The sequence below is a fragment of the Anolis sagrei genome, chromosome X (assembly GCF_037176765.1).
Source record: "Anolis sagrei isolate rAnoSag1 chromosome X, rAnoSag1.mat, whole genome shotgun sequence".
In the NCBI taxonomy this organism is placed as follows: Eukaryota; Metazoa; Chordata; class Lepidosauria; order Squamata; family Dactyloidae; genus Anolis; species Anolis sagrei.
The window spans coordinates 70,986,147-71,013,814 of record NC_090034.1 but is presented as its reverse complement, the minus strand read 5'-3'; the positions used below and the strand labels follow the sequence as shown (position 1 = coordinate 71,013,814).

At 41.4% G+C, this 27,668-nt stretch overlaps 1 protein-coding gene across 2 annotated transcripts; it reads right to left on the bottom strand.

Moving 5' to 3' along the window:
* Positions 1 to 3,396: 3,396 nt before the first annotated feature.
* Positions 3,397 to 23,318, bottom strand: TRAPPC3 (trafficking protein particle complex subunit 3). 2 transcript variants are annotated; one of them, XM_060784548.2, is made up of 6 exons: positions 23,095 to 23,318; positions 11,468 to 11,515; positions 10,229 to 10,326; positions 9,907 to 10,006; positions 8,742 to 8,924; positions 3,397 to 5,422 (listed from the first exon to the last, which is right to left on the bottom strand). In XM_060784548.2, exons 1-6 carry the CDS (start codon positions 23,137 to 23,139, stop codon positions 5,303 to 5,305), a joined length of 594 nt encoding a protein of 197 aa, XP_060640531.1. In that variant the 5' UTR covers positions 23,140 to 23,318; the 3' UTR covers positions 3,397 to 5,302. The 2 variants fall into 2 exon arrangements, with proteins under 2 accessions (XP_060640531.1, XP_060640532.1); XM_060784549.2 differs by lacking the exon at positions 11,468 to 11,515 and having other exon boundaries at positions 23,095 to 23,311.
* Positions 23,319 to 27,668: the final 4,350 nt, after the last annotated feature.

Below are 27,668 nucleotides of genomic sequence, written 5' to 3'. Positions count from 1 at the left end.
GGGTAAACATATACATGCATAGCCAGAACAAATCACTTTCTTGCAGCTTTACCTGTGAAAATGATATAGGAACAACCTGCTCCGTGACGCCCACCATCCACGGTTAGTAGCTCGCTAATCTACCAAATGTGCGATTCACAGTTGACTACGACAGGAATTTATAAGTTGCTTACCTGTAACACCTGTAACTGTAGTTTCCTGAGTAGTCACCTGTGAATTTGCACATCCCTGCCCGTTCTCCCCTCGAGTGTCATGCCCCGCCTTCTGGCTGCTTTGCGGCGGAAGAGAACTGGTGGCTAGCCCCGCCCATGGGCTATATATACTCGGGGAGGGGACGGGGCTAGGCAGGGGTAAAATGTCTATTTTTTATCTTCCAGAAGGGCCTCAGAGGAGGCGAAGCCAGGTAAGGTTAGCCCGTCAGAGGAGGGAGCCTGCCCTTGGGTGATTGCGGGCAGAAGAGCCGCTTTAAGCCAAGACTCTCTATTTTTCCTCATCTGAGGGGTAAAGGACATACAAACAACACAGGATTGGGTGAGATGTCCTTCCCCCAAGCAAGCCAAACATAAAGAATGCCCATCCATGTCGGGCAATGTGTTGGGGCAATTGCTGCATTTTTTAAAAGCTGTGGTCGCCATGTTTGAAGGGGGAAGCAAAAGAGTAGTCAAAGGTCAGTCCAGTCAACTTTATATAGTACCTCAAGTCGATAACACACTCCAGTCAAGTCCAAAGCAGTTCGTGAGCTCACAAAGTGACAGAAAGGTTCTCCAGCTGCTTGCTAAGCGGCGGAAAAAAAAGAACTAGTGGCTAGCCATGCCCATGGGCTATATATACTCGGGGAGGGGGCGGGGCTAGGCAGGGGTAAAATGTCTATTTTTTATCTTCCAGAAGGTTCCGAAAGCTGTACTGTGCAGGCGCAGAGATACCAAATGTGCGATTCACAGTTGACTACGACAGGAAACAAATCACTTTCTTGCAGCTTTACCTGTGAAAATGATATAGGAACAGCCTACTCCATGTTACTGTTGGTAGTGCAGGATGAGCAATGCATTACTCAGATGTTAACAATTGACTGATGTTAGCCTTATTAGAAAGATGAATTCAGACTTGGCAGGAAAAAAAACAAGAAATTGATCTTACCTCTAAACCTTCAGTTCACAGAAGCAGTACCCAGCAAGGGCTCTCTTTCCATTTCTCTTTGATGCAGGGAAGCCATCAAAGCTGGCTTCAGAAACTGGGATAGAAACACAGGAAGTCTTATACTGAGTAAGAGCAAGGAGGCTGGGCCACACTGACTGGCAGCAATGGCTCTCAAATTTCCAGGATGATTCTTTCCTAGTCCTACCTAGAGATCCTTACTCTACATGCAAGTACAACCAAGCCCAAATCTGCTTAGCTTCTGAAATCAGACATCATCCTAATCAGAAACTTAGCAACACAATGCAGCAGAAACTTAGCATCCACTCAAGAGCTTTTTATTACTTGACATGAAATAGTTATTTTATATGGAGATTTCACACATGTAAATTATGTTTCTAACTTTGGGGATTTACTGCAAAATAACTTCTGGATAGCTATTTAAAAATGAGTATTTTTGGGGACAGCGTTGTTGTTGTTATTATATTCCTTTGTCCCATTTCCAACTTATGGTGACTCTATTATAGAGTTTCCTCGGCAAGAATTGTTCAGGGGTGACTGACCTTTATCTTTTGAGGTTGAGAGAATGTGATTTGCCTGAGGTCAGCAATGGGTTTCTATGGCTGAGTGAGAATTTGAACCCTGGTTTCTAGAGTCGTAATCCATCAGTCATACCATATCATTCTGGTTCTTTGAAACGGCAATTCCTTTATGTAACTGGAAACATCTAGTGGTAGAAAGACAGAGTTAAAAGAACTGTATTCCCCAAATATGTAAGAACTGTTCTTTAAGAAAGGCATTCTTATTGCAATACCAAGGACATGGAAATTGTCATGAAGTAACACTATGTAAGAAATCACAACCCACTTGTCAATCATGAGTGAGTTCGAAGTTTTTTTGGTTTTTTTTTTACTAAAACACTTAGGTTTCTACTGGCCAGAATGGATGAGGGATTAAGGAAATCCTGGCTCCACAGAACAACTGGTTCAAGATTGGGAAAAGAGTACAACAGGGCAGTATACTCTCACCCTACCTATTCAACTTGTATGCAGAACACCATGCAACGTGCGGGGCTTGATGAATCCAAGGCTGACGTTAAAACTGCTGGACAAAACCTTAGATATGCAGATGATCCCACTTTGATGGCTGAAAGCGAGGAGCCGAGGAGCCTTCTAACCAAGGTGAAAGAAGAAAGGACAAAAGCTGGGCTGCAGTTAAACATCAAACAAACCAAGATTATGGCAACCGGACAGATGGATAACTTGCAAACAGAGGGAGAAATGTGGACACAGAAACAGACTTTGTATTTTTAGGCACGAAGATCACTGTAGACGCAGACTGCTGCCAGGAAATCAGAGGATGTTTCCTTTTTGAGAGGAGAGCGATGACCAATCTTGATAAAATAGTGAAGAGTAGAGACGTCACACTGACAATGAAGGTTTGCATAGTTAAAGTGATGGTATTCCCCACAGTAACCTATGGATATGACAGCTCACCATAAGGAAGGCTGAGCGAAGGAGGAGAGACGCTTCTGGACTGTGGTGTTGGAGGAGAGTGCCTTGGACCGCAAGAAGATCACACCAGTCCCGGAAATAATGCTCGACCGCTCAGTGGAGGGAAGGATATTAGAGGCAAAGACGAAGTCCTTTGGTCACATAATGAGAAGACAGGAAAACTTGGAGAAGATAGGAAAGCTTGGGGATGATGGGGAAAATAGAAGGAAAAAGGAAGAGGGGCCGACCAAGGGCAAGATGGATGGATGGTATCCTTGAAGTGACTGGCTTGACCTTGAGGGAGCTGGTGGCAGCCACAGCCGAGAGGGAGCTCTGATGTGGGTTGGTCCACGAAGCCACAAAGAGTCGGAAGCGACTCAACAAATCTCCAAAATTTTACTTTCCCAAGCTTTCAAATACAATCTACTTGACTGCTTCTCAGTAATTTATTTCCTGGTATGTCAGAGAACAGAATTATATTTATGTCCATTGGATACAACTATTTCCTTCCTGGAAACGTGCCAGCCAGTGGTTCAGGGACTGGCTGAAATCCATGAAACACCACTTTAAGTGACATTACTGTACATTGACTAGGCTGTAGTGAAAGCCAAGTGGGCTGTTGTGAGGTTATACTTGGAGGGTACTGGGAGTGGGAATGATCTTCCAAGAGTGAGATAATACATTCAATAAATACATAAAAATAATGAATATAAGAAAACGATGAATCTCCCATTTTATCAGTCAACCTGTTAGCAAAACTATAAGATAGTCAGTTACAATATCTTTAATGTTAGTTTCAAAATGTTACCTTCAAAAGCTTTACAAATGGAATATGCATGAATGACAAAAACATTTAGATTACACCCATTCGCCCATCAACTATCACTCCACTGAAATACCACAGAAGAAATAATGGGAGGGGGGAGATCTTTTGGAGGCAGTGGAGCCTTCCTCCAAACATAGGAATGAAATCTTTAAGAACAGGAATGATTAATTTGAACAGAAGTAGTTACACAACTGAGACATTAGATGGGTCATCCTGCAATAAGCAACTCTTGCAATGCAGAGCAATTACCATCCTCTGTTCTTTCCGCTACTAACTCCATAGACATGGTGAAAGTCAGATTCAGGGCAAAATAAGACCTTCAGAGCCAATTTCAGGTAGGAAGACCCATAAAGAGAACTAGAAAAAATGTCATTAACATGTTATTGAGAAAAGGTCTGGGACATGTAGCAATTCAAGTTCCATTCTCCCGTATGTCAAGTAAGCTACTCAATAATGCCCAATGCATACAGAGCCACATATTCTTCAGTTTTCTTGTGGCAGTGGCCTACAGCTCTTGCAACGGTGTGTACACAGATCATAAAATCTATTGTTCACATGTCCTCAATTTCTGATGCTTCTCAACTCAGCATTCTCAGCTTTGGCCCAACATATTCCATCATTCCAACATAGTACAGGCATTACTAATCGTGCCACTTGAAGGAAAGCAGGAATTTTCTAATAAATGAATTCAGCATACATGCGCTGAATAGAATCTCTACAGTTTTCATGGGGAAATATCTGCTAGGTTTAGTAGTAATTATGTTACCTGGTGAGAGGTCTAGGTTTTATGATATACACAGATGGGATCTTCTATCTATACTCAGCCAGGTGGAATGAAATTGGAGCCACATACTTAATTCCTGAGTGCATTCTATCATTCACTTTCCCTGTTTGAAAAGTCTACAGTGTTCTCCAATGTCCCTCTTAAGTGATTCAGTTCACAAAGCCTTCGCTCATGGATGCATTCACACAAGCCTAACTAACAATGTTTTCTACCCATAACCTTGCGTCCCATGATAACATACAGCTACTGACCTAACTTAGTGGTATCCTCTTATCATGTCAGCCAGTTGCAATACCCCAGAAGTCTTGGGTACCTGAATCTTTCCAAAAACTTGCTTGTATTCAAGTACGTATCAATAAGTTATATAAATCAGGCCAACTCCAAGCAAAATATCCTCAGATTATGATGGCTGGGAAATTTTCTTTGATACTTATTTAAACAGTACAAAAGTACCATCAAAAGTACAAATTCAGCTATCTAACAGTGAGATACAACCAGAGAAAATTATTTATATCAAGGGCACCAACATGACAGCCTAATTGGAAGCACCCTTATTTTGTGAGAGACATTAAACCTTGTAAAACCATATGATTTCCTTCAGAGCAAAAGAGAACCTGAGAACCAGTGATAACCCAAACTTTTTAAAAATTATATTAGCAGGACTTTTTCCACAATAAAGGAATAGATATCTACCACCAATATACATATATATTTCGATTCTGGACCTCACTTCTATGAGCAGGAAAAAGCAGGAAGCAATGTTGATGCTTTTCAGATGTTGCAAGACAAGAGGAGCATCTCTGGGTGGGAACCAATTCTGATTACTCACTTTCAAAACTGCAAGACGTATTCTGTACATTTGCATGGAGCCAAATGTGGAAAATAGAAATGAGTGTCTCTGATGAGTATGAAAAGTGTCCTACATCTTACAAAGGTCTTTAATACAAATCTGTGGAATTAACAGGGAGAATTCAAATGGTTCCTAGGGAAATAAAGCATCTGAACCAGCCAAATGGCATTGGCTCAATTCCTTCCAGTTCAGGAGATTGAGGACGACTCCGGGACTCACTCTTCTCCTACAGGGAGATTGTCTTCAATCCGCCTTATAAATTTCATTCTTATTTCTGTCACTCCGTCTCCTTTCAGTGTGTCCTGGACAAATTTGACATCCACAGCCATCTGAACCTAAAATGGGAGAAAAGGCGCACTTGTGTTTTCTTGAGTTATTTAAGACAATCCCCCAAATCACTTTACGTCAGTGGTTCTCAACCTGTGGGTCCCCAGATGTTTTGGTCTTCAACTCCCAGAAATCCTAATAGCTGGTAAAATGGCTGAGATTTCTGGGAGTTGTAGGCCAAAACACCTGGGGACCCACAGGTTGAGAACCACTGCTTTAGGTCTATCTTGCTGACAAGGAAAGAGAACAAAACATTTTCTCCTCCAAGTATTCCGTCAAAGATCACTTGTTATTTCCCTTATTCTATACTTTTTCCCTAGCCTCACCTAAGAAATAATAATTTTATTTCTTACTCACCCCTTTTTATGGATCGAGGCAAGTTACAACATAGCTAAAAACACAATCATAGAATCATATAGTTAAAAAAGACCTCATTGGCCATCCAGTCCAACTCCCTACCAAGAAGCAGGAAAATCGCATTCAAAGCACTCCCAAAAGATGGCCATCTAGCCTCTGTTTAAAAGCCTCCAAAGAAGGAGCCTCTGCTAAACAGCTCTCACAGTTAGGAAGTTCTTCCTAATGTTCAGGGGGAATCTTTCATGTAGTCCGAAGCCATTGTTCCACGTCCTAGTCTCCAGGGCAGCAGAAAACAAGGTTGCTCCCTCCTCCCTATGACTTCCCCTTCATCTTGATACATGGACCTCGTCATGTCTCCTCTCAGCCTTCTCTTCTGCAGGCTATACATGCCCAGCTCTTTAAGCTGCTCCTCATAGGTCCTGTTCTCCAGACCCTTGATCATTTTAGTTACCCTCCCCTAGACCCATTCCAGCTTGTCACCATTTCCCCTAGATTGCGGTGCCAAGAATTGGACACAGTATTCCAGGTGTGGTCTGACCAAGGCAGACTAGAGGGGTAGCATGACTTCCCTGGATCTAGACACTATACCCCTATTTATACAGGCTAAAATTCCATTGATCATTCTAAACATCCTATAAACTACACATATTAAAATGGATTTCTACAAAATACACATTAAAATACACAGAACAAAAATTAAAACACAACACGCAAATTTAAAATCCATGATTAACAACTGACAGTAGGCCTGCCGGAAGAGATAGGCCTTCAGATGTGTTTTAAATTCCAACACCTCGTTTAGCTGTCGGATTTCTTCTGGCAAGCTGTTCCAGTCTTGGGACAGCCGATGAAAAGGTCCCCTGGGTGACAGTTGCCAATTGGGTTCTGGCAGGTTGGGAGTAGCCGCCCCCCAGAGGACCTCAGTGTATGGGGGAGATTGTATGGGAGAAGGTGATCCTGTAGATAACCTGGACCAAAACCATGTAAGGCTTTAAAGGTCAAACCCAATGTTTTGTACTTGTCATTTTGTACTTTGCCAGTGGAGTGACTTTAGCATGTGTGTAATATTCTCACTCCTGGATATTCTTGTAACCAATCTGGCTGCCATATTTTGAACTAGATTGATACAGGTTGATCATTCCTTATTGGGAATTTCAGAACAAATATGACAAAATATGGAATTGTCCAAATGCTCATCTCCATTTTTAAGCCAAAGAGCTGGTGTTATCACTGGGAGCTCCATCTCTAAGATATCTCATATATATGCAAATTCGGGTATTGAAATCCAAAAATTGAAATCCAAAGTACATCTGGCCTTATTAAAAAAATCAATTTGGAATAAGGGATACTCAATCTGTAGAACAATATTTTTACAATGCCAGAACCATATATTACCTTTCAGGAAAATAGCAGACCACTGGCAGCTCTCCAAATGGATGATATTACTACAGAGTGAACTGAATGTCTTCCTCACAACCTTTCTCTTCTGGTTCAATACAGCAGAAACTTAGCATGCAATCAACTTCCTTAACTCAGAAAATGCTGACCTACCTACAAAGGCCTTATTTCCAACATATCCGACAATTATTAGCGAGAAGAAAACATGGTATTACATTAATAGCCCTCCTTTGCTCAAATGATGCTCTGCAGAGCCCTTAGCATTCAGTTAAGCACAGTCAGGGACTCTGCAGGGGGCCCCACTCCGCCCTGCCTATGTAGTGCGTGGTCTTAGGAGCCCCACTACTGCTGCCACTATGGCCTGTAAGTCCTCCCTTGCATGGCAGAATGGGGTAGGATTGGATGGCCTCTGGAGTCGCTCCTTATTACTACTACTACTTATCATTAAGCAGAGGCTGGATGGTCATCTGCTAGGAGTGCTTTGATTGTGCTTTTCCTGCATGGCAGAATGGGGTAAGACTAGATGGCCTCTGGGCTTGCTATTATTATTATTATTATTATTATTATTATTATTATCTGACACAAAAACACAGTATGTCATGGCAAATGAGATCTATAGACTGGATTTCGTATCACAAAATCACAAGTCAAACACTTCCCAAGTGTCTAGGACTATGTGATGTATTTTCGAATGATACGTGCAGATCCAAGTAAGGTGGCCTTTTGCAGTTGACAGATCGTGATTTTGTCAATGTTTATTGTTTCCAAATGCCAGCTGAGATCTTTTGGCATTATTATTATTATTATTATTATTATTTATCATTAAGTAAAGGATGAATTGCCATTTGTTTGGGGTGCTTTGACTGTGCAGTGTCTTCCACTGAAATACGGTTAAGTTTATGTTGGTTAAAATTGTTCTTCATTTTAAATATTGTATTGTTCTTTCTTTCTTTCTTTCTTTCTTTCTTTCTTTTTGCACTACAAACAAATACGTACAGTGTGCATAGGAATTCATTCCTTTTTTTTCAAATAGTTCCCACAAACATTCTCCATTCATCTGCCACTGGCCTGGCCCATCTGTCAAATTTTAAAATGCAATGTGGCCCCTGTGTCCAAAGGTTTCTTGTTGGGGCTCCACAAGAAACTTTTCCTTTTAAAAGGGCTCCGCGGCTCCAAAAGTTTGAGAACCCCTACTCTAATGAGTTATTCCTTCCCATTGTTTTTTCTACCTCAACAACTCCGTGTGGTAGACTTGATATGCAAAAAAAGTGACAGTAACAAGCTTTGTACCCTTTTATGACTCACCATATGACTGTATATTTAGCAAATAATATGTAAATGGGGCTGCCTTGATTTGTAGTAGTAGAATATGGCAACCCAGAGGGCATGACAGGGAAAGGGGGAAGAGCAATTCCTAGTGTTTTATAGACATGAGAACTGAGAGCTGTAGTCTTCAAATCAAAAACTGTTTACAAAGGTCTGATCTACAATTTATACAGCTTTACATTTCAACCATTTTTTCAGACATTTCAGAGAAAAGACATGATTTAACTGGAATGTCATTCTTCTCACCATTTCCAAGGCTCCCCGTAGCACACCACACAAGAGGTTAGAATAAATAAGAGATGAATGACTGTCAGGCAGCTCCACAAAGTCCACCAGTGGGTTGTTTTCTAGGATGAGGGAGAATTCGTCGCCTGCCGGACTCCAGTTTGTGATGCTTGGTGTGATACCCAAGTACATTTTAAATGCCACCTGCCACGCGAGATAAACAGAATTCAAGGGCTCGGTTCCAACAGTACAACATTTAGCAAGCTATTATGTCCTATGGATCACTAGGCAGCTGGCCAAAATGAAAAGCTACTGAAGCAAACTCTTCTCTAGTCATTAACTAGACAGACCTCAAGAGGCAGGAAGCAATTCACTATGCAAAATACAATGCCTTCTCCCCTAGAAAACACCCAAGTTGGTGTCTTGCTTTTCAGTTTTGATTGTAATTTTAGCCTTCTCTCCCTGATCCTGCTTTGTTATTGACAGACCAGAAGTAACATTCACACATTAGTATTATAATAAGCAATCATGTTCCTGCTAGTTTCAGGTCTAAATCATACAATGCATAATTGATTCCAATATTAGCTTTGCCTCTGAGGTCAGGTTTACTACAACAGTTACAATGATCAGGTTTCTTCACCCTACCATCTGCTAATCCTTATATTCTACCGGAAACGGGCAAGGTAGACATTAGGAAGAGGACTTTTCACATTTAAGATGGTAAAATCTGGAATATTTTAAAGTTATCTTCTAACTTCTAGATCTAAGTGTATTTAAGTCTCAGTAGAGAAGGCAAAAGAGCAGTCTGCAATACTTTGCCTTAAAATTTCTATTCAATCATTTTAGAATTTAGAATTTAATATTTCATAATGCAATTTTTCAAGAGTTTTTACTCTGAGAAGAAAAATACAGTTATCTGTCACATTTCTTTACCAAATTTTCACATTGTTATGTTGGCTTGCACCAATCGTGACCTTGCAATGAAATGACTCACACAAAACAAAAACTTATCTTCAAAAGCAGTTTTATCCCTATAATATGAAGCTGACATGGATAGCAATAGTCGTAGTGGAGGTAATCATATATGGGAAAATAGTCATAATTGTAATAAGAATAAGTGATATTGGTGGTGATAATATACTGGAAGCACAGTGGGACCACATATATAATCAAAGCCAAATGTCACCTTTGCAATGACATCTGCAGTTTCTCGAAAGTCGTGACATCTTCCTACGTTGGATCGGGCCAGGAAGTCTTCAACAAGTCGAACGCCTATGTTGTAGCCCCTGTCAAGGCAGACAAACAGCAATATACTATAAAACTATGGCATCTCAAAAGAGACCCTCCTACATGAGGAAAATATTATATGGGCTAAAAACCCTATTCCCCTCTTTTAAAAACACCTCTACAAAATTCAGGTTTCTTCACAAAAGAAAGAAAAAACCTGAGCATTCTACTGCTAGTGATGTTAAGGAAGCCCCCCACGCCACCCCCACCTCTATACTTACATTTTGTCAAGCTGTTTATTGACATCTTCATCATTCTCATAGTCTTTACACAGCTGAGTGACCAGGGCACCATAGGTCAAAGTGAAGAGCTCCGAGCTCTAGACAAATTCAAAACACATTTAGTAAAAGCAAAACAGGATGGTTTGCAAATATTTAGAGATGTTTTTCAGGGAGAAAATGTGGTATTCCTGCATTATGGTCAGATAGCCTCTGGTTCCTCTGATTCTCATTAAGGCTCACCATGCATTGGTGAAATCCACCTTTTGAAATGCTCAGGTTTCTTAGAATAATTAACTGGATTTTTTTCAGCCTTTTTGGGAGTAACCAAGTAACTCTAATTTGTATTAGGTTCTTATTTCCTATGTCCTTATTTTAACCCCGCACTCAAGGGGATGTTTGCCACCTCCACATCCATCCTCACAATTACAAACTGAAAAGCTATCAAATACACAAATCAATCACTTACCATACTGTCTAGAAAGGAAAGCGATGTCCTTACTTCAGGTGTGCAACCTGATGTTTATGGCTTCTATGCCATAAACAGCAGATTTTTCTCACATTACTAGATATGGTGGTATTGACCCACAGACACACGCATTAATCTTTCTGAATAGATCTCAATATTCAAAGGCAAATGTACTCCAAATCACTAGGAAATTTTGTTTGATCAGCATAGCACACAATCCAACATCAAAGTTTCATACATCCTTTGGACTTCATTTATTTCATTCTTTTCAATGAGTAAATAAAATCTTCCATCTTCAAAATCTTTAAATTTAACCTTTCATTTTATTTAGGTATAATAAGAATACAGTGTGCTTTGCATAGCACACTATGTTCTTAAAATGCCTACTGATAAGAATGTAAGTTTCACAGTCTCTAACTTCTCATCAAGAAAGGTTTTTCCACCTTCCTCATTCAGCATAATGTTATGTTTAAGAGCACAAAAGGAAGAGACATGCCAAATCTTTCTTTGCATTAGTAGAAATGTATGTAGCATTAATTAAATAAAAGATAGAATGAACTGTCTGTCTTCATCACATTCTCCATTGGCTATCAGAACTGTAGTTATACAAATATTATCCTGTTAAAAGGTGAAACCTAACATGATTTTAAAAGGTTTTTCTATGAGAATAATGCCAGCCACATAAACTGAATATGCCTTGCTCAAGCTTTTATTAAAGTTTCATTTTAAATAGCAGAAATGTCTAGTCTTGGATTAAGAAGCCTATCACCTACCATGAGATGCATGGATGCAGAAGGTGAAATGAATGGCAAATACCAATACTACAGAATGAAAGCAGCAGGCAAGCAGAAAGGGGGAGAAAAAAAGACATCAGAGTTTAGTGAGACAAGACAGATTACATGAAGTTCTCACAAGCTCACACAAAGCCAAAGTGCAGAAGGGAGAGTCAAGTTATATTTGGAATTACATTTATTAAATGCATTACAGCATGCCATTTCTATCCAGTGGCAGCCAGTGAGGATTACACTTCCGACATGTACCGTATCTCAAAAATACTAAAGAAGTGCTGGTTTTGCTACTTTTAAAATAACTTGAAGAAACCAACTGTCTTCCAATTACGCACTCCATTCAGAAATTAGATCAGTCTGTGCTACAGAGTCACTTGATATTTTAAAAATCTGCACTAGTATGCAAATATAGAAAGAGCGTAATAGTTAAACAGAATTAACAGGTTAGGAAATAATTATATAATCTGAGTAAATTCTCTGACAATAGATAGAACAGAGAATTCCCATCTGCTTCTAGGGCAAGATACAATTGTAAATTGCTTTTAAGTCCAATTCACCTATCATTAGATATCAGAGAGGCAGATTGAATGTATGCACATACCAGTTCACTGTCTTTGAATATTTTTAATCCTATTATAAAAAGTGATGGAAGATAATTAAATTAACTTTAATTTTAAATCAGATGTACTTGATAAAATATCAGATTGCCTAATGCTGAAATGGTATCAGACTATCAAGATACTGCAAACAATAGGAAAACACAACAAAAATAGCCATTTACGCATGCTTCAGAGACTAGTGTCATTCTCATAGTACCATAATCATATTACTATTGCAGAAAATAAAACACTCAGACACTTCTTAAATATGCATAGGATTTGTCAACAGATGAATATATAAACATCAAAGGGCAAAAGGCACCTCGGTGGAAGTCTAGAATGTTAAACATGCCTCTTACAAATGATGTACTATACTTTTGCTCCTATTTTGAACCAACAACAGTTGACTGGGCTAAGAGAAGCTCACTTTGAGTAAACAGTAACTAATCTCTTCTTTTCCGACTTTAAAACTAAAGTGGTTGAGTTCAGTATTCTTTTTGTTTTTTGTATGATTAGACAATGTTGAAAAAATACATTGAACAAAAAATTAAGTTAAGCATGCTCTAGTGATGTTTTATTTTTATTTTTCAAAATATCACAATTTAGAAGTTTGTAGAACTCTCCTCCACATATTCACTGTATCTGGACTGATGAAAGAAAACTACAACCTAAAGAATGTGACAAAAGCAGATTCTAAAGGAGAAAATACAGCAAACAGCATAACATCATTCCTATAAGCTTAAATCAGAGGTGCCCATAGATATTTTTTACTCTACTTTTGGAGTACAACAATAACCAAATAAAGAGTCTAGGTACTGTGAAGAACTAATAACTTGATTGCATTTGGGGCCCTTTTTTGTAGTCCCTAAAAAATTAGGCCCAGATTAGGCTATTCACAACTGCAAGTAACTGGAAAGAAGTCACGCCCAGCTCTGAAAAGTGAGGTGCACAAATATCCAAATGCAAAACAGACAACAATATCTCCCAAGATGTGAGTGGAGGGTTTTTACTTGTTGATTGTGTCTCCAAGAAGGTGGGGGAAATCTACCTGGGAGATGAAGATTTGAAGGACCTCCGAGTACTGCAGGGGGAGGACAACTGCAGTCTTCAGCTTGTGGCACTTGCCCTCTCTGGCCAAAGCTATGTTTCTATACAATTTCTGTAACTACTACTTACTATCAGGTAGTAAATCTGTTTACGGTATTACTACACTTAGAAATAAATATGTCAACCACGCAAGAATGCCAACATTCAATAAAATAGCAGTTAGGCTGGGTGTAAACACTGGCATTCAAACCCCCATTCAGATTCATCAGACTCTGGGGAGTGTCTTACCTCCAGAGTAAGAACAAAGTAAGCCCAAACTTCACCAAGCAATGGTCTGGCTATAATAACGCAGACCTCATAAATATGCCAAATTTGAGACTTGTCACTTCATTGAAGCCATGAACTGTCACTGTGTTGAAGCCATGAACCACCTTACTAAGTATCCCTTCCCTGCATGTTGGAGTCTCTGTATACCCCCATACACATAGTCCTTGGGATCACACTCAAATAACTTCTGTTCATTCAGGATAAGATATGCAAGACAGTAACAGTATATTAACATTTGCTCAGTATCAGGTAGACACGAAATGCAATAGCCATCTTGAAAGACAAATCTAATATATCAAGATGGGATTGTTATGAGCACTGCAGCTCCTTCAATATCGTTGCAAGAGCCCTGTAGGAAGATGATGCTGGTAAAATCTATATATAGCAGTACTGATGGCATTGCTCAAAAAACAGCAATTACCATATATTCATGTATAAGGCAACTTCATGTTTTCAGGCCAGAATTATGAATTTTGATATGACCCATGATAAACTGAGAGTCATTCTGTGGAGAGGGCAAGGCACCAATACTGATGAAGGGGGTCTGCTGTCCCTGGTCGGTGTTGCTATTTCCCTACCTAGGCATTCAAAAAGACCAGATATGGCACGATGATCGAGAGTAGAGGGGTCAGTACTTCTGTTAGTCTCCCATGGCTAACTAAGCTCTTCCTTTGTACCATTCTATCCAGAGAAAGGGATTGTTCCTTTTTTAAAAAAAGTTAACGTAAAATACTTGCACTGACCCACGGCATTGATTTCCTGACTAAAAATTTTAGACTTATATATGAGGATTTAGCAGTAATGGGCAAACTTCGGCCCTCCAGGTGTTTTGGACTTCAACTCCGACAATTTCTCACAGCTTACTGGCTGTTAGGAATTGTGGAAGTCCAAAACACCTAGAGGGTTGAAGTTTGCCCATGCCTAGGATAGAGTATAGCTTATACCCAGGCTTTGTTTGGTGCCTTTTTTTCTATATTAACCTCTGTTCCATGAACTCCAGGCAAGGATGGCAGGAGGTACAGTCCAATATACCGTACCTGAAGACCATCAGGTTGTGGAGCACCAAACTAGATTGCAAGCTCCTTTGCAGTGGTTCCCAACCTTTGGTCCGCCAGGTGTCTGAGGCTTCAGCTCACATAGTTGCTAACAGTTGGTAAGATGGCTTGGATTTCTGGAAGTTGAAGTTCAAAACATCTGGAGGACCAAAGGTTGGGAAACATTGGCCTAAGGACTTGTTTTTCTACTTTTCAAAAAGGATCATGCACAAAAAAAGGCATTCAGTAAAATAAAAATTAACACAAATCAAATGACATCCAGTTCTGTGCCTTTTTCTTGTGATCAGGGGAATCATAACAACAGTGGCAATATGCATTTCCTTTTTAGACACTTGTTGAAACTTCGTATACGGATCTGTCTTAAGTACCCTTCTACTCAATTATTTCCGTTGTTCTTCCTTTGTTTCTCATTGTTAAAGTAGAATTGTTAGATGGTTGCAGCAAAAAATAAGAAAAGCCCTGCAGCTTCTAAAACTAATGTGCTGCAGTTTATGAAAGCTTGTGTCCAATCAAAACTTAATAGTTTTGAAATAATCAAAACACTCCTTCATAGGAAACATTTAAAATGTTTCCGATGTTTGTCTTATTGTTGATACGTTCAATACACCTGCCTTTATTCTAATGTTCAAAAGCCAGAAAAAAATTCAAAGTATAAAGTGAAAAATAAAACTGAGAGTGCATCTACACCAGGCATGGACAAATTTCATCCTAGATTTTATGTGTTTCCTCCATCCCAGACATCTCAGTGTTTCTGACTCTCTCCATTGGTGAGGAATTTGCATGACCACCCCCCCCCCCCCCCACTGCTTTTCCCTTAAACCTTTTCTATTCTTTTTTATGGCACACACCAAAAAGAATAATTGATCAGCAATTGAACATACTAAAGAGGTTGGGGGAGAATTCACCATGATTTATAGGAGTTGTAGGGACTGGGATGTATAGTTCACCTGCAATCAAAAAGCACTCTGAATGTCACCAACAATGGACCTGGAACTAACTTGGCACCCAGAACCCCCATGACCAAGAAAAAATACTGGATGTCTTTTGAGGGATTTATAGGAGTTGTAGTTCACCAACATCCAGAGTGCATTATGAATCCTGGATCTGGATCAAACTTGGCATGCATACCCGATATGCCCAAATTTGAATACAATGTGGGTTTTGAGGGAAATTGACATGGACATTTTGGAGTTGTAGGTACTGGGATTTATAGTTCACCTGCAATCTATAGTTCACCTGCAATCAATGGGTAATCAAAGATGAAATTGGGCCAAACTTGGCCCCCATGACCAGCAAAACATATTGGAGGCCTTTGGGGAAAATTCACCTTGATTTGGAGGAGTTGTAGTTCACCTACATCCAGAAAGAATGGTGAACCCAAACACCTATGGAACTGGACCAAACGTGGCACACATACCTGATATGCCAAAAGTTGATTACTGGAGGGGTTTGGGGGGAATTTACCTTCCTTTCTGAGAGTTATAGGTCACCCACAACCAGAGAAACAGTGACCTCCACCAATGGTGTACCTGGACCAAACTTGGCGCACAGAACCCCCCATGTAGTCATTAGTATTCAACCTACTTGGGTGGAGGGGGTTGAGGGGACTGTTTCACCATAGTGGGAGTTGTAGTTTATCCTACAACTCCACCAATGATGCATCTTGAGCAAACTTGGCCAACATAACACACTTTAAGTACTGATGGAGTTACTCGGAGTTAGCATGGCATGATGGAAGTTGTAGTTCACACACAAACTTAGGCATTTTGTACTATTAAAAAAATGACTTTTTCAAATAACCTGGGCAACGCCGGTTACCCAAGCTAGTAAATAATAAAATGTAGGAAGGCCAGAAGAGAAGACTTTTGTTGAAGGCTTTCGTGGCCAGAATAACTGGGCTGTTCTGAGTTTCCCGGGATGTATGCCCATGTTCCGGAGCAATCTCTCCCGACGTTTCGCTTGCATCTATGGCAGGCATCCTCAGAGGTTGGGAGGTCTGTTGGAAACTAGGAAAATGGGATTTATATATCTATGGAATGTCCACTGTGGGAGAAAGAACTGTCTGTTTGAGGAAGGTATGAATGTTGCAATTGGCCACCTTGAATAGCATTTAATGGCCTTGTAGTTTCAAGGGCTAACTTATTATTCTTATTATTATTCTTTTTTTTTTTTGACACAACAAATGAGATATATATGCTGCTTTTCGTATCACAAAATCACAAGTCGAACACTTCTCAAGCATTTAGGACTATGTGATATATTTTCAAATGATGTGTGCTGATCCAAGTAAGGTGGCCTTTTGCAGTTGACAGATCATGATTTTGTCAATGTTTATTGTTTCCAAATGTCAGCTGAGATCTTTTGGCACAGCATCCAGTGTGCTGATTATGACTGGGATTACCTGTACTGGTTTATGCCAGAGCTTTTGCAGTTCAATTTTGAGGTCTTGAGTTATTATTCTTATTATTGTTATTATTCTCTTTTTTTCCCCCAAGTATTTTACAATTATACATAAAAAGGGGGATATGGGATATGGGAACGATATGGGGTGAGGGGAAGGAAAGGGAGAAAAGAAAAAAAGGTAAGGGGGGGCATGGGCTGGGGCATGGGAACAGAAGAGGAGGGGGAGGTTTGGCTTCCAGTCCATTCCACAGGAAATTTGCTTTCTTATAATATATTTTTTCTCACCTTCTTCCAAGTTCTCGCTGCTTTCCTGAATTTTAAATATTTTGTCTAAATTCTTGTTTTACCTTGTCATATGATTTCACTTCTTTTTCCTAATAATCTGCTTGCGTGTAGCACTTAAATGACGTCTTCCTGGAGATAGTCTATAACTGGTGTCCAGTCAGTTTTAGATCTATTTCCTGGCTCTTGTAATAAAAAAGTCAGGGAGTCCATGTCTTTATTATCCATTACTTTTATAATTTATGATTCTAAGGTTGGAATTTCTCTCAGGCGCCATTTCTGGGCTATAACTGTTCTTGTTGGAGTAGTTATTTTATTGATTTGTTTGGTTTTTATTGTGTGTTATGTTTTTGATTATATTTATGCTATTGTAAACATTGAATTTACCCTGTTAACCAGTCGCCTACGGGCTGAGAAAGGCGGGAAACAAATACAATAAATAAATAATAGTTAGGTAAAAAAAATCTTTATTTTTATCTATTTCAAAGTCTAGCAGGTTTAATAGATAGTATTCTGGCCTCAATTCAAATCTGATTTTTAGTAATTTTTGCACGTGCTCATGTATTTTTTTTCCAGAATTTTAAAAATATTCTTATAGCACCACCAGGAATGGAAGAAAGTCCCGGTTCCTTCCTGCATTTCCAACATTTATTGTTGTGGTTCTTGTAATACCTCGCTAATATCTTGGGTGTTAAGTACTAGTGAAAGAATAGCTTGTACCAATTTTCTGCAAGGCTGGGGTGAAAATTGCTGGAAGAAACATTAACAACCTTAGATATGCAGATGACACCACTTTGATGGCCGAAAGCGAAGAGGAGCTGAGGAGCCTTCTAATCAAGGTGAAAGAGGAAAGCGCAAAAGCTGGGTTGCAGTTAAACATCAAAAAACCAAAATTATGGCAACAAAAATGATTGACAACTTGAAAATAGAGGGAGAAAACATGGAGGCAGTGACAGACTTTGTATTTCTAGGTGCAAAGATTACTGCAGATGCAGACTGCAGCCAGGAAATCAGGAGACGCTTACTTCTTGGGAGGAGAGCAATGACCAATCTTGATAAAATAGTGAAGACTAGAGACATCACACTGGCAACAAAGATCCGCATAGTTAAAGCAATGGTATTCCCCACAGTCACCTACGGATGTGAGAGCTGGACCATAGGGAAGGCTGAGCGAAGGATGAGAGATGCTTTTGGAGGAAAGTTCTGAGAGTGCCTTGGACAGCGAGAAGATCCAACCAGTCCGTCCTTCAAGAAATAAAGCCTGACTGCTCATTGGAGGGAAGAATAGTAGAGGCCAAGATGAAGTACTTTGGCCACATAATGAGAAGAAAGGAAAGCTTAGAGAAGACAATTATGCTGGGGAAAATGGAAGGAAAAAGGAAGGGCAAGATGGATGGATGGTATCTTTGAAGTGACTGGATTGACCTTGAAGGAGCTGGGGGTGGTGACGACCAACAGGGAGCTCTGGCGTGGGCTGGTCGATGAAGTCACGAAGAGTCGGAAACAACTTAACAAATGAACAACAACAAAAACAACAAGTTTTTTGTTATGTTCATCGATCTCGAGGACATCAAACAAGTCCCAATGCTGGCTGTCTTTAGGAAGAGTCTGAAGACCTGGCTGTTCCAGTGTGCCTTTCCAGAATAGGAAACTCCTGGCATCAAGTCCCAAATGCACTTTGTTAGAGATTCAGGATTATTTGCACATTGCACCTACCCCCAAATACCTCTACATATCACTTGTTAAGTCCAGCACTTTTAAATTTTGTCTATTACACTCGGCCCAGCCCTTAGTTTTAAATGCGTCACTGTGTCATTGTTTTTATTGTTCCTAATGATTTGCTTGATGTTTTTATTTGCTTATGACTTTATTGTGTATGTGTATGTTATTGTTGTTGGCGGCCTTGGCCTTTGTAAGCCACATCGAGACCTTCGGGAGATTTTGCGGGGTATAAATAAAGTTAATAATAATAATAATTCAGTTTTATTTTCCATGTTTTCTCCCAGTCATCTAGCTGAATTGTTATTCTTCTTGTTGTTATCATTATTGGTTTCTTTTTATTCTTCTTATTCAATAAGAAGCCAGACCTTGAAACTGCAAAGTCATTAAATGCTAATCAAGGTGGCCAACAGCAACATTCACACCTACCTCAAATAGACGACAGTTCTATCTCTCACCCTGGACATTCCATAGATATATCCCAACAGACCTCACAACCTCTGAGGATGCCTGCCATAGATGTAGGCGAAACATTAAGAAAGAATGCTTCTGGAACATGGCCATACAGCCCGGAAAACTCACAACAACCCAATAAAGCAGTGGTTCTCAACCTTCCTAATGCCCCGACCCCTTAATGCAGTTCCTCATGTTGTGGTGACCCCCCCCCCCCCCAAACACAACATTATTTTCATTGCTACTTCATAACTGTAATTTTGCTAATGTTATGAATCATAATGTAAATATCTGATATGCAGGATGTATTTTCATTCACTGGACCAAATTTGGCACAAATACCCGATATGCCCAAATTTGAATACTGGTGGGGTTGGGGGGTTGATTTTGTCATTTGGGAGTTATAGTTGCTGGGATTTATGGTTCATTTGAATTAAAAGAGCATTCTGAACTCCACTGACGATGCAATTGAACCAGATTTGGCACACATTACTCCCATGACCAACAGAAAATACTGGAAGGGTTTGGTGAGCATTGACCTTGAGTTTGGGGACTGTAGTTCACCTACATCCAGAGCACACTGTGGACTCAAACAGTGATAAATCTGAACCAAACTTGGCATGAATACTCCATATGCTCAAATGTGAACACTGGTGGAGTTTGGGGAAAAGAGACCTTGACATTTGGGAGTTGTAGTTGCTGGAATTTATAGCTCACCTGCAATCAAAGAGCATTCTGAAGCCCACCAATGATACAATTTGGCCAAACTCCCACACAGAACCCTCATGACCTACAGAATATACTGTGTTTTCCGATGGTCTTTGGGGACCCCTCTGACTCCCCCTCATGACCCCCCCAGGGGTCCCGACCCCCAGGTTGAGAAACACTGCAATAAAGGTTAAGGTGCAGAATCATACCACCTACTAAAAATGTACAAGATAAAAATATCAAAGATTGTCATTCAAACTTGAAACTTAAAAGAGATAAACCCACAACAACTCAGGATTTATATTATGAGAAAGAGCACTCTTTGCACTTATCTGGAGCAGCTCCTGGGAGAGATCAAAGACTATGAACTTTTGTAGTGTTTTTCTATGCTTGTCTTTTGATTTTTTTTTTATTATGATTGACTTAGTGAACAATATCCACTTGGCTGATGAATCATATAATTGCATCAGAGATGGAAGTCAATGTAATGGGTGCTTCCTTTCTAGAATTTGCATCTACACTTAAAAGATGAGTTTAAGGCACGATGCAAAGCCAACTGCTTCAAGATTGGGAAAGGCATACGGCAAGGCTGCATACTCTCACCCAACCTTTTTAACTTGTATGCAAACATCATGCGATGTGCGGGGCTTGAGGAATGCAAAGCTGGGGTGAAAATTGCTGGAAGAAACATTAACAACCTCAGATATGCAGATGACACCACTCTGATGGCCGAAAGCGAGGAGGAGCTGAGGAGCCTTCTAATCAAGGTGAAAGAAGAAAGCGCAAAAGCTGGGTTGCAGCCAAACATAAAAAAAAACCAAGATTATGGCAACAAGAATGATTGACAACTGGGAAATAGAGGGAGAAAACATGGAGGCCGTGACAGACTTTGTATTTCTAGGCGCAAAGATTACTGCAGATGCAGACTGTGGCCAGGAAATCAGAAGACGCTTACTTCTTGGGAGGAGAGCAATGTCCAGTCTCGATAAAATAGTAAAGAGTAGAGACATCAGACTGGCAACAAAGATCCGCCTAGTCAAAGCCATGGTATTCCCTGTAGTAACCTACTGATGTGAGAGCTGGACTTTAGGGAAGGCTGAGTGAAGGAAGATCGATGCTTTTGAGCTGTGGTGTTGGAGGAAAGTTCTGAGAGTGCCTTGGACTGCGAGAAGATCCAACCAGTCCATCCTCCAGGAAATAAAGCCCGACTGCTCATTGGAGGGAAGGATACTAGAGACAAAGTTGAAGTACTTTAGCCACATCATGAGGAGACAGCAAAGCCTAGAGAAGACAATGATGCTGGGGAAAGTGGAAGGCAAAAGGAAGAGGGGCCGACCAAGGGCAAGATGGATGGATGGCATCCTTGGAGTGACTGGACTGACCTTGAAGGAGCTGGGGGTGGAGACGGCCGACAGGGAGCTCTGGCGTGGGCTGGTCCATGAGGCCACGAAGAGTCGGAGACGACTGAACGAATGAACAACAACAACGGTTCCGGCCCAAGATACCTAACTGACCGCCTCTCGGCCTATGAGCCCACGAGAGCTTTGAGATCTTCCGGGGAGGCCCTGCTCTCGATCCCGCCTGCGTCACAGGCACGTCTGGCGGGGACGAGAGATAGGGCCTTCTCGGTGGTGGCTCCTCGGCTGTGGAACACCCTTCCCGTGGACATCAGGCTAGCTCCCTCCCTGTTAATATTCCGCAGGAAGTTAAAGACCTGGCTATTTAAGAAGGCATTTGATCAAGAAGTGCAATGACTGGTAATTTGACCATAGGAATGGAACAATGGAAATGATATCGGATTGTGGGTTTGACGATGAGACGACTCGGAATGGTTTTGTAGTAATGTTGATGTTTTGATGAGATGTTTTCTGATAATGTTGAATTGTGGATTATTTTACACTATGTTTTGTATTTTGCACCTGTTTCTCTATGTTGTACACCGCAATGAGTCGCCCTAGGGCTGAGAATTGCGGTATATAAGCGCAGTAAATAAATAAATAAATAAATAAATAAATAACAAGCAAAGCCAACATTGAAATGTGGGCATAGAATACTTCGATGCAGTTCTAAAAAATTCCAGTGCAGCTTCCAACAATCAGATATTGCAGCTGGAATACATACATGCTGTGCATCTGCTTATAATGCATTTTGAGAGGCAAAATGTGTACAGGACTGCAGGTTTTGGTAAATGGGCACCACTCGGAGCAATTCTGCATGTGGCCCACTACCCTGGGAGCTGCTGCTAACTCTTAGGCTCTCAGGGCCTATGGGATAATTAGAAAAACAGCTCCAACTTCTGTGCAGCTGATGAATGAGGCAGGTACTTATATTCTTGTTCCTTAGGCGAGTGCCCAAACCCAAAGTATATATAGTGGAGGCATTCCCTGGATAATAACCGGCTTGAACCCTGGTGTTAAAGTTGCTGAGGCTGTAGTGCTACTTTAGCCCTGTGAGACTCCCTGGGGTCATGATGAGGATCTCTCTCACTCTGCTTGAAGTGACTGGACTGACCTTGAAGGAGCTGGGGGTGGTGACGTCCGACAGGGAGCTCTGGTGTGGGCTGGTCCATGAGGTCACGAAGAGTCGGAGATGACTGAACGAATGAACAACAACAAGCAAAGCCAGCATTGAAATGTGGGCATAGAATACTTCGATGCAGTTCTAAAAATTTCCAGTGCAGCTTCCAGCAATCAGATATTGCAGCTCGAATACATGCTGTGCATCTGCTTATAATGCATTTGGAGAGGCAAAATGTGTACAGGACTGCAGGTTTTGGTAAATGGGCACCACTCGGAGCAACTCTGCATGTGGCCCACTACCCTGGGAGCTGCTGCTAACTCTTAGGCTCTCAGGGCCTATGGGATAATTAGAAAGACAGCTCCAACTTTGAGTTTGTCTTGCAATGAAAACAGAGCAGTCTGCCATGACAGTTCGAAACGACGTCACGCAAAGGCCCCGCCCCCTCAGCCCCTTCCCTCACAGCAGGCCTTTTCCTTCACCCTCTTTCGGCCGCCATTACCATTTTCTTGCTCTCGGCACCGCCTCGACTCCCCTGCCGCGCCATCTCGATGGTTGAGAAGAACCAAGCGCCGTCGGCTGGAACCAGAAGCCTTGGAGTCAAAAGGAAGAGGAAGGAGCCGCCCCTCTTCGCTTACGGAGCATGCGCCGCTTTCATGCCTCCCTCAGGAGAGAACGACAAGCCCCGCCCCGCGGCATGCCGGGAGCTTCATTGGACGTTAGGGAAGCATCCTTCCCGACTCTCGAGCGTCACGACGCCGCGCTAAGCTTCCCGGCGTGCAGCCGCGATGACGTCATGACGTAGCTCAAGTGCTTCCTAGAATCCTAGAGCTGGAAGAGACCTCATGGGCCATCCAGTCCAACCCCCTGCCAAAAAGCAGGAATATTGCATTCAAACTACCCCTTATTTATATGTTTATCGTGTCAGGGGCAACCAGACAATTGTATTACATTTCTAACAGAACAAAACAAACAAATAGACAAAACACAAAATTTGCAAGCTTGGTGGTAGTTGATAAAACGTCCTTTGACCAGTATCTGGCCACTTGGAGTGCCTCTGATGTTGCTGCAAGAAGGTCCTCCATTGTGCATGTGGCAGGGCTCAGGTTGCATTGCAGCAGGTGGTCTGGAGCCCCCGGTGGCGCAGTGGGTTAAACCCCTGTGCCGGCAGGACTGAAGACCGACACATCGCAGGTTCGAATCCGGGGAGAGGCGGATGAGCTCCCTCTAACAGCTCCAGCTCCTCGTGCGGGGACATAAGAGAAGCCTCCCACAAGGATGATAAAAACATCAAATCATCTGGGCGTCCCCTGGGCAACGTCCTTGCAGACGGCCAATTCTCTCACACCAGAAGCGACTTGCAGTTTCTCAAGTTGCTCCTGACACGACCAAAACAAAAAACAAAAAAGCAGGTGGTCTGTAGTCTGCTCTTCTCCACACTCTCATGTCGTGGAATCCACTTTGTAGCCCAGTGGTTCTCAACCTGGGGGTCGGGACCCCTAGGGGGGTCATGAGGGGGGGTCATGAGGGGTCACCAAGGACCATCAGAAAACACAGTATTTTCTGATTGTCATGGGGGTTCTGCATGGGAAGTTTGGGCCAATTCTATCATTGGTGGGGTTCAGAATGCTCTTTGATTGTAGGTGAACTATAAAACCCAGCAACTACAACTCCCACTGTCAATGTCTATATACCCCAAATGCCACCAGTGTTCACATTTGGATATATTGAGTATTCTTGCCCAGTTTGGTCCAGTTCCATCATTGTTTGAGTCCCCAGTGCTCTCTGGATGTAGGTAAACTACCACTCCAAAACTCAAGGTCAATGCCCATCAAATCCTTTGAGTATTTTCTGGTTCAAGTTTGGTTCAATTATATCATTGGTGAAGCTCTTTGATTGTAGGTGACATATAAATAAAATCAATTACAATTCCCAAATGACATAATCAATCCCTCGCCCAATCCCAGTAGTATTCAAAGTTGGGTGTTTTGGGTATTTGTGCCAAATTTGGTCCAGTAAATGAAGATACATCCTGCATATCAGATATTTACATTACAATTCATAACAGTAGCGAAATTACAGTTGTGAAGTAGCAATGAAAATAATGTTATGGTTGGGGGTCAACAGAACAGAAGGAACTGTATTAAGGGGTTGCGGCATTAGAAAGGTTGAGAAACACTGTTGTAGCCCCATCTCTGAAGGTTGGCTCTGCATCGTATCTTAAGGACCATCTCTCATTCTCCCATCATCGGAGGTCGCAACGACCATCCCACCGTGACTTACTTTATATACCGGGTCCTAGAGAAGTGCATCTGGAAAGGACCAGACGCAGAGCTTTTTCTATTTCTACCCCTGCCTTTTGGAATTCCTTGCCGCCCTATATGAGAGCCATTCGTGAGTTAGAGCCTTTTACCCTAGCACTTAAGAACTGGCTTTTTACAAGAGCTTTTGATCTTTGTTAATTTTATCAATATCTATATGTATGTATTTCTATCCTTTACAATTTTAGCTTGTAAATCGCCTAGAGCATCTTGGATGGAAGGCGATTAATAAGTAATTAAATGATGATTATGATGATTATGATGATGATCTCATGGTGCCAGAGCGCAGTCTGTTCAGCGCCTTCCATGTCGCCCAGTTTTCTGTGTGCCCAGAGGGGAGTCTCTCATTTGGTATCAGCCATTGATTGCGGCTCTGGGTTTGAGCCTGCCACTTTTGGACTCTCGCTTGCTGAGGTGTTCCAGCAAGTGTCTCTGTAGTGTAGATCTTAGAAAACTATTTCTTGATTTAAGTCATTGACGTGCTGGCTGATACCCAAACAAGGGATGAGCTGGAGATGTCACTGCCTTGGTCCTTTCACTATTGGCTACTACTTCCCGGTGCGTGTCAGGTGGTGCAATACCGGCTAAACAGTGTAATTTCTCCAGTGGTGTAGGGCGCACACACCCCGTGATAATGCGGCATGTCTCATTAAGAGCCGCATCCACTGTTTTAGTGTGGTGAGATGTGTTCCACACTGGGCATGCGTACTCAGCAGCAGAGTAGCATAGCGCAAGGGCGGATGTCTTCACTGTGTATGATTGTGATCCCCAGGTTGTGCCAGTCAGCTTTCGTATGATATTGTTTCTAGCACCCACTTTTTGCTTGATATTCAGGCAGTGCTTTTTGTAGGTCAGCGCACGGTCCAGAGTGACTCCCAGGTATTTGGGTGCGTTGCAATGTTACAGTGGGATTCCTTCCCAGGTAATCCTCAGAGCTCGGGATGCTTGTCTGTTCTTAAGGTGAAAGGCACATGTCTGTGTTTTAGATGGGTTGGGGATCCGCTGGTTTTCCCTGTAATAGGCAGTAAGAGCACCTAGAGCTTCGGAGAGCTTCTGTTCAGCCATCTCAAAGCTCCCTGCTTGAGCAGTAATGGCACGATCATCAGCATAGATGAAGCTCTCTGTCCTTTCTGGCAGTGGCTGGTCATTTGTGTAGATGTTGAACATGGATGGAGCAAGCACACTCCCCTGAGGTAGGCCGTTCTTCTGTTTCTGCCATCTGCTTCTCTGACCCTGGAACTCAACAAAAAGCTCCTGTTTTGTAGCAAGTTTCCTATGAGGTGGGTGAGGTGGTAGTCCTTTGTGATATTATGCATTTTTCTCAGGAGGAGGCGGTGGTTTACAGTAGTTTAAATCTTCTCCCCTTCATTTTTTCTTCCCTTGCTTTCCCCCATTCACAGCAGGGGTCCACAAACTTTTTAAACAGAGGGCCAGGTCACAGTCCCTCAAACTGTTGGAGGGGCCGGATTATAATTTGAAAAAAAAATGGAATTCCTATGCACGCTGCACATATCTTATTTGTAGTGCAAGGAAACTGAGGAAGGAAAGAAAGTCACAAAGAAAATACGTAATCAGGCATTACTGAGTATATCCTCCCCACCATATATGTAACATATAGTATATTTATGACACTACTAGCTGTCCCCTGCCACGCATTGCTGTCGCCCAGTCTGGTGATCTGGAAAATAAAGTAATGAGAAAGTTTTGGTTTCTAATATATATAATTTCTTTATGCTTGTGGGTAAACAGTATTTCTTGTTGTTTCTTTGTCAGCGTTGATGTGGAGAGTGTCTGGTTTGCCTACTCTGGAATATGCAACATATAATATTGTCCTTCTTTAAGGGTCCCTTTCAAATCTATGATACTATATCTCTCTCTGTGTGTGAATCATAACAATCTATCTATATCTATGACTGGATGGCTCTTTGTCTGGAGGGCTCTGATTACATTTTCTTGCCCTGGTGAACAGAGTTGGACTGGATGACCTTAAGTATTTTCTGTTGGTCATGAGGGTTCTGTGTGGGAAATTTGCCCCAATTCTGTCGTTTGTGGGATTCAGAATGCTCTTTGATTGTAGGTGAACTATAAATCCCAGTAACTCCCAAATGTCAACGTCTATTTCCCCCAAACTCCATCTGTGTTCATATTTGGGCATATGGAATATTTGTGCCAAGTTTGGTCCAGATCCATCATTGTTGGGAGTCCACAGTGCTCTCTGGATGTAGGTGAACTACAACTCCCAAACTCAAGATCAATGCCCACCAAACCCTTTCAGTATTCTATTTATTTATTTATTTATTTAAAAGTTTTCTATACCGATCTTCTCACCTACAAGAGGGACTCAGATCCGGTTCACAACATGTGATCATATACAAAAATACAAACCTGTTGGTCACGGGAGTCCTGTGTGCCACGTTTGGTTCAATGCCATAATTGGTAGTGTTCAGAATGCTCTTTGATTGTAGGTGAACTATAAATCCCAGCAGTTACAACTCCCAAATGACAAAATCAAAACATTTAGAGTGAAGGACATACATTGGGTTGTTAGGTGTATGCTGTCCAAATTTGGTGTCAATTGGCCCACTGGTTTTTGAGTTCTGTTAATCCCACAAACGAACATTACATTTTTATTTATAAAGATGTAATAAAATTTGAAAAAATCTGTTCGTGGTTTGAAAGTGTTATTTCCTGTTTAAATGTGCAGTTCTTACTTTGAAAATAGTTGTACTCCAGAAACTTCGTTTTTGTGGCTGCC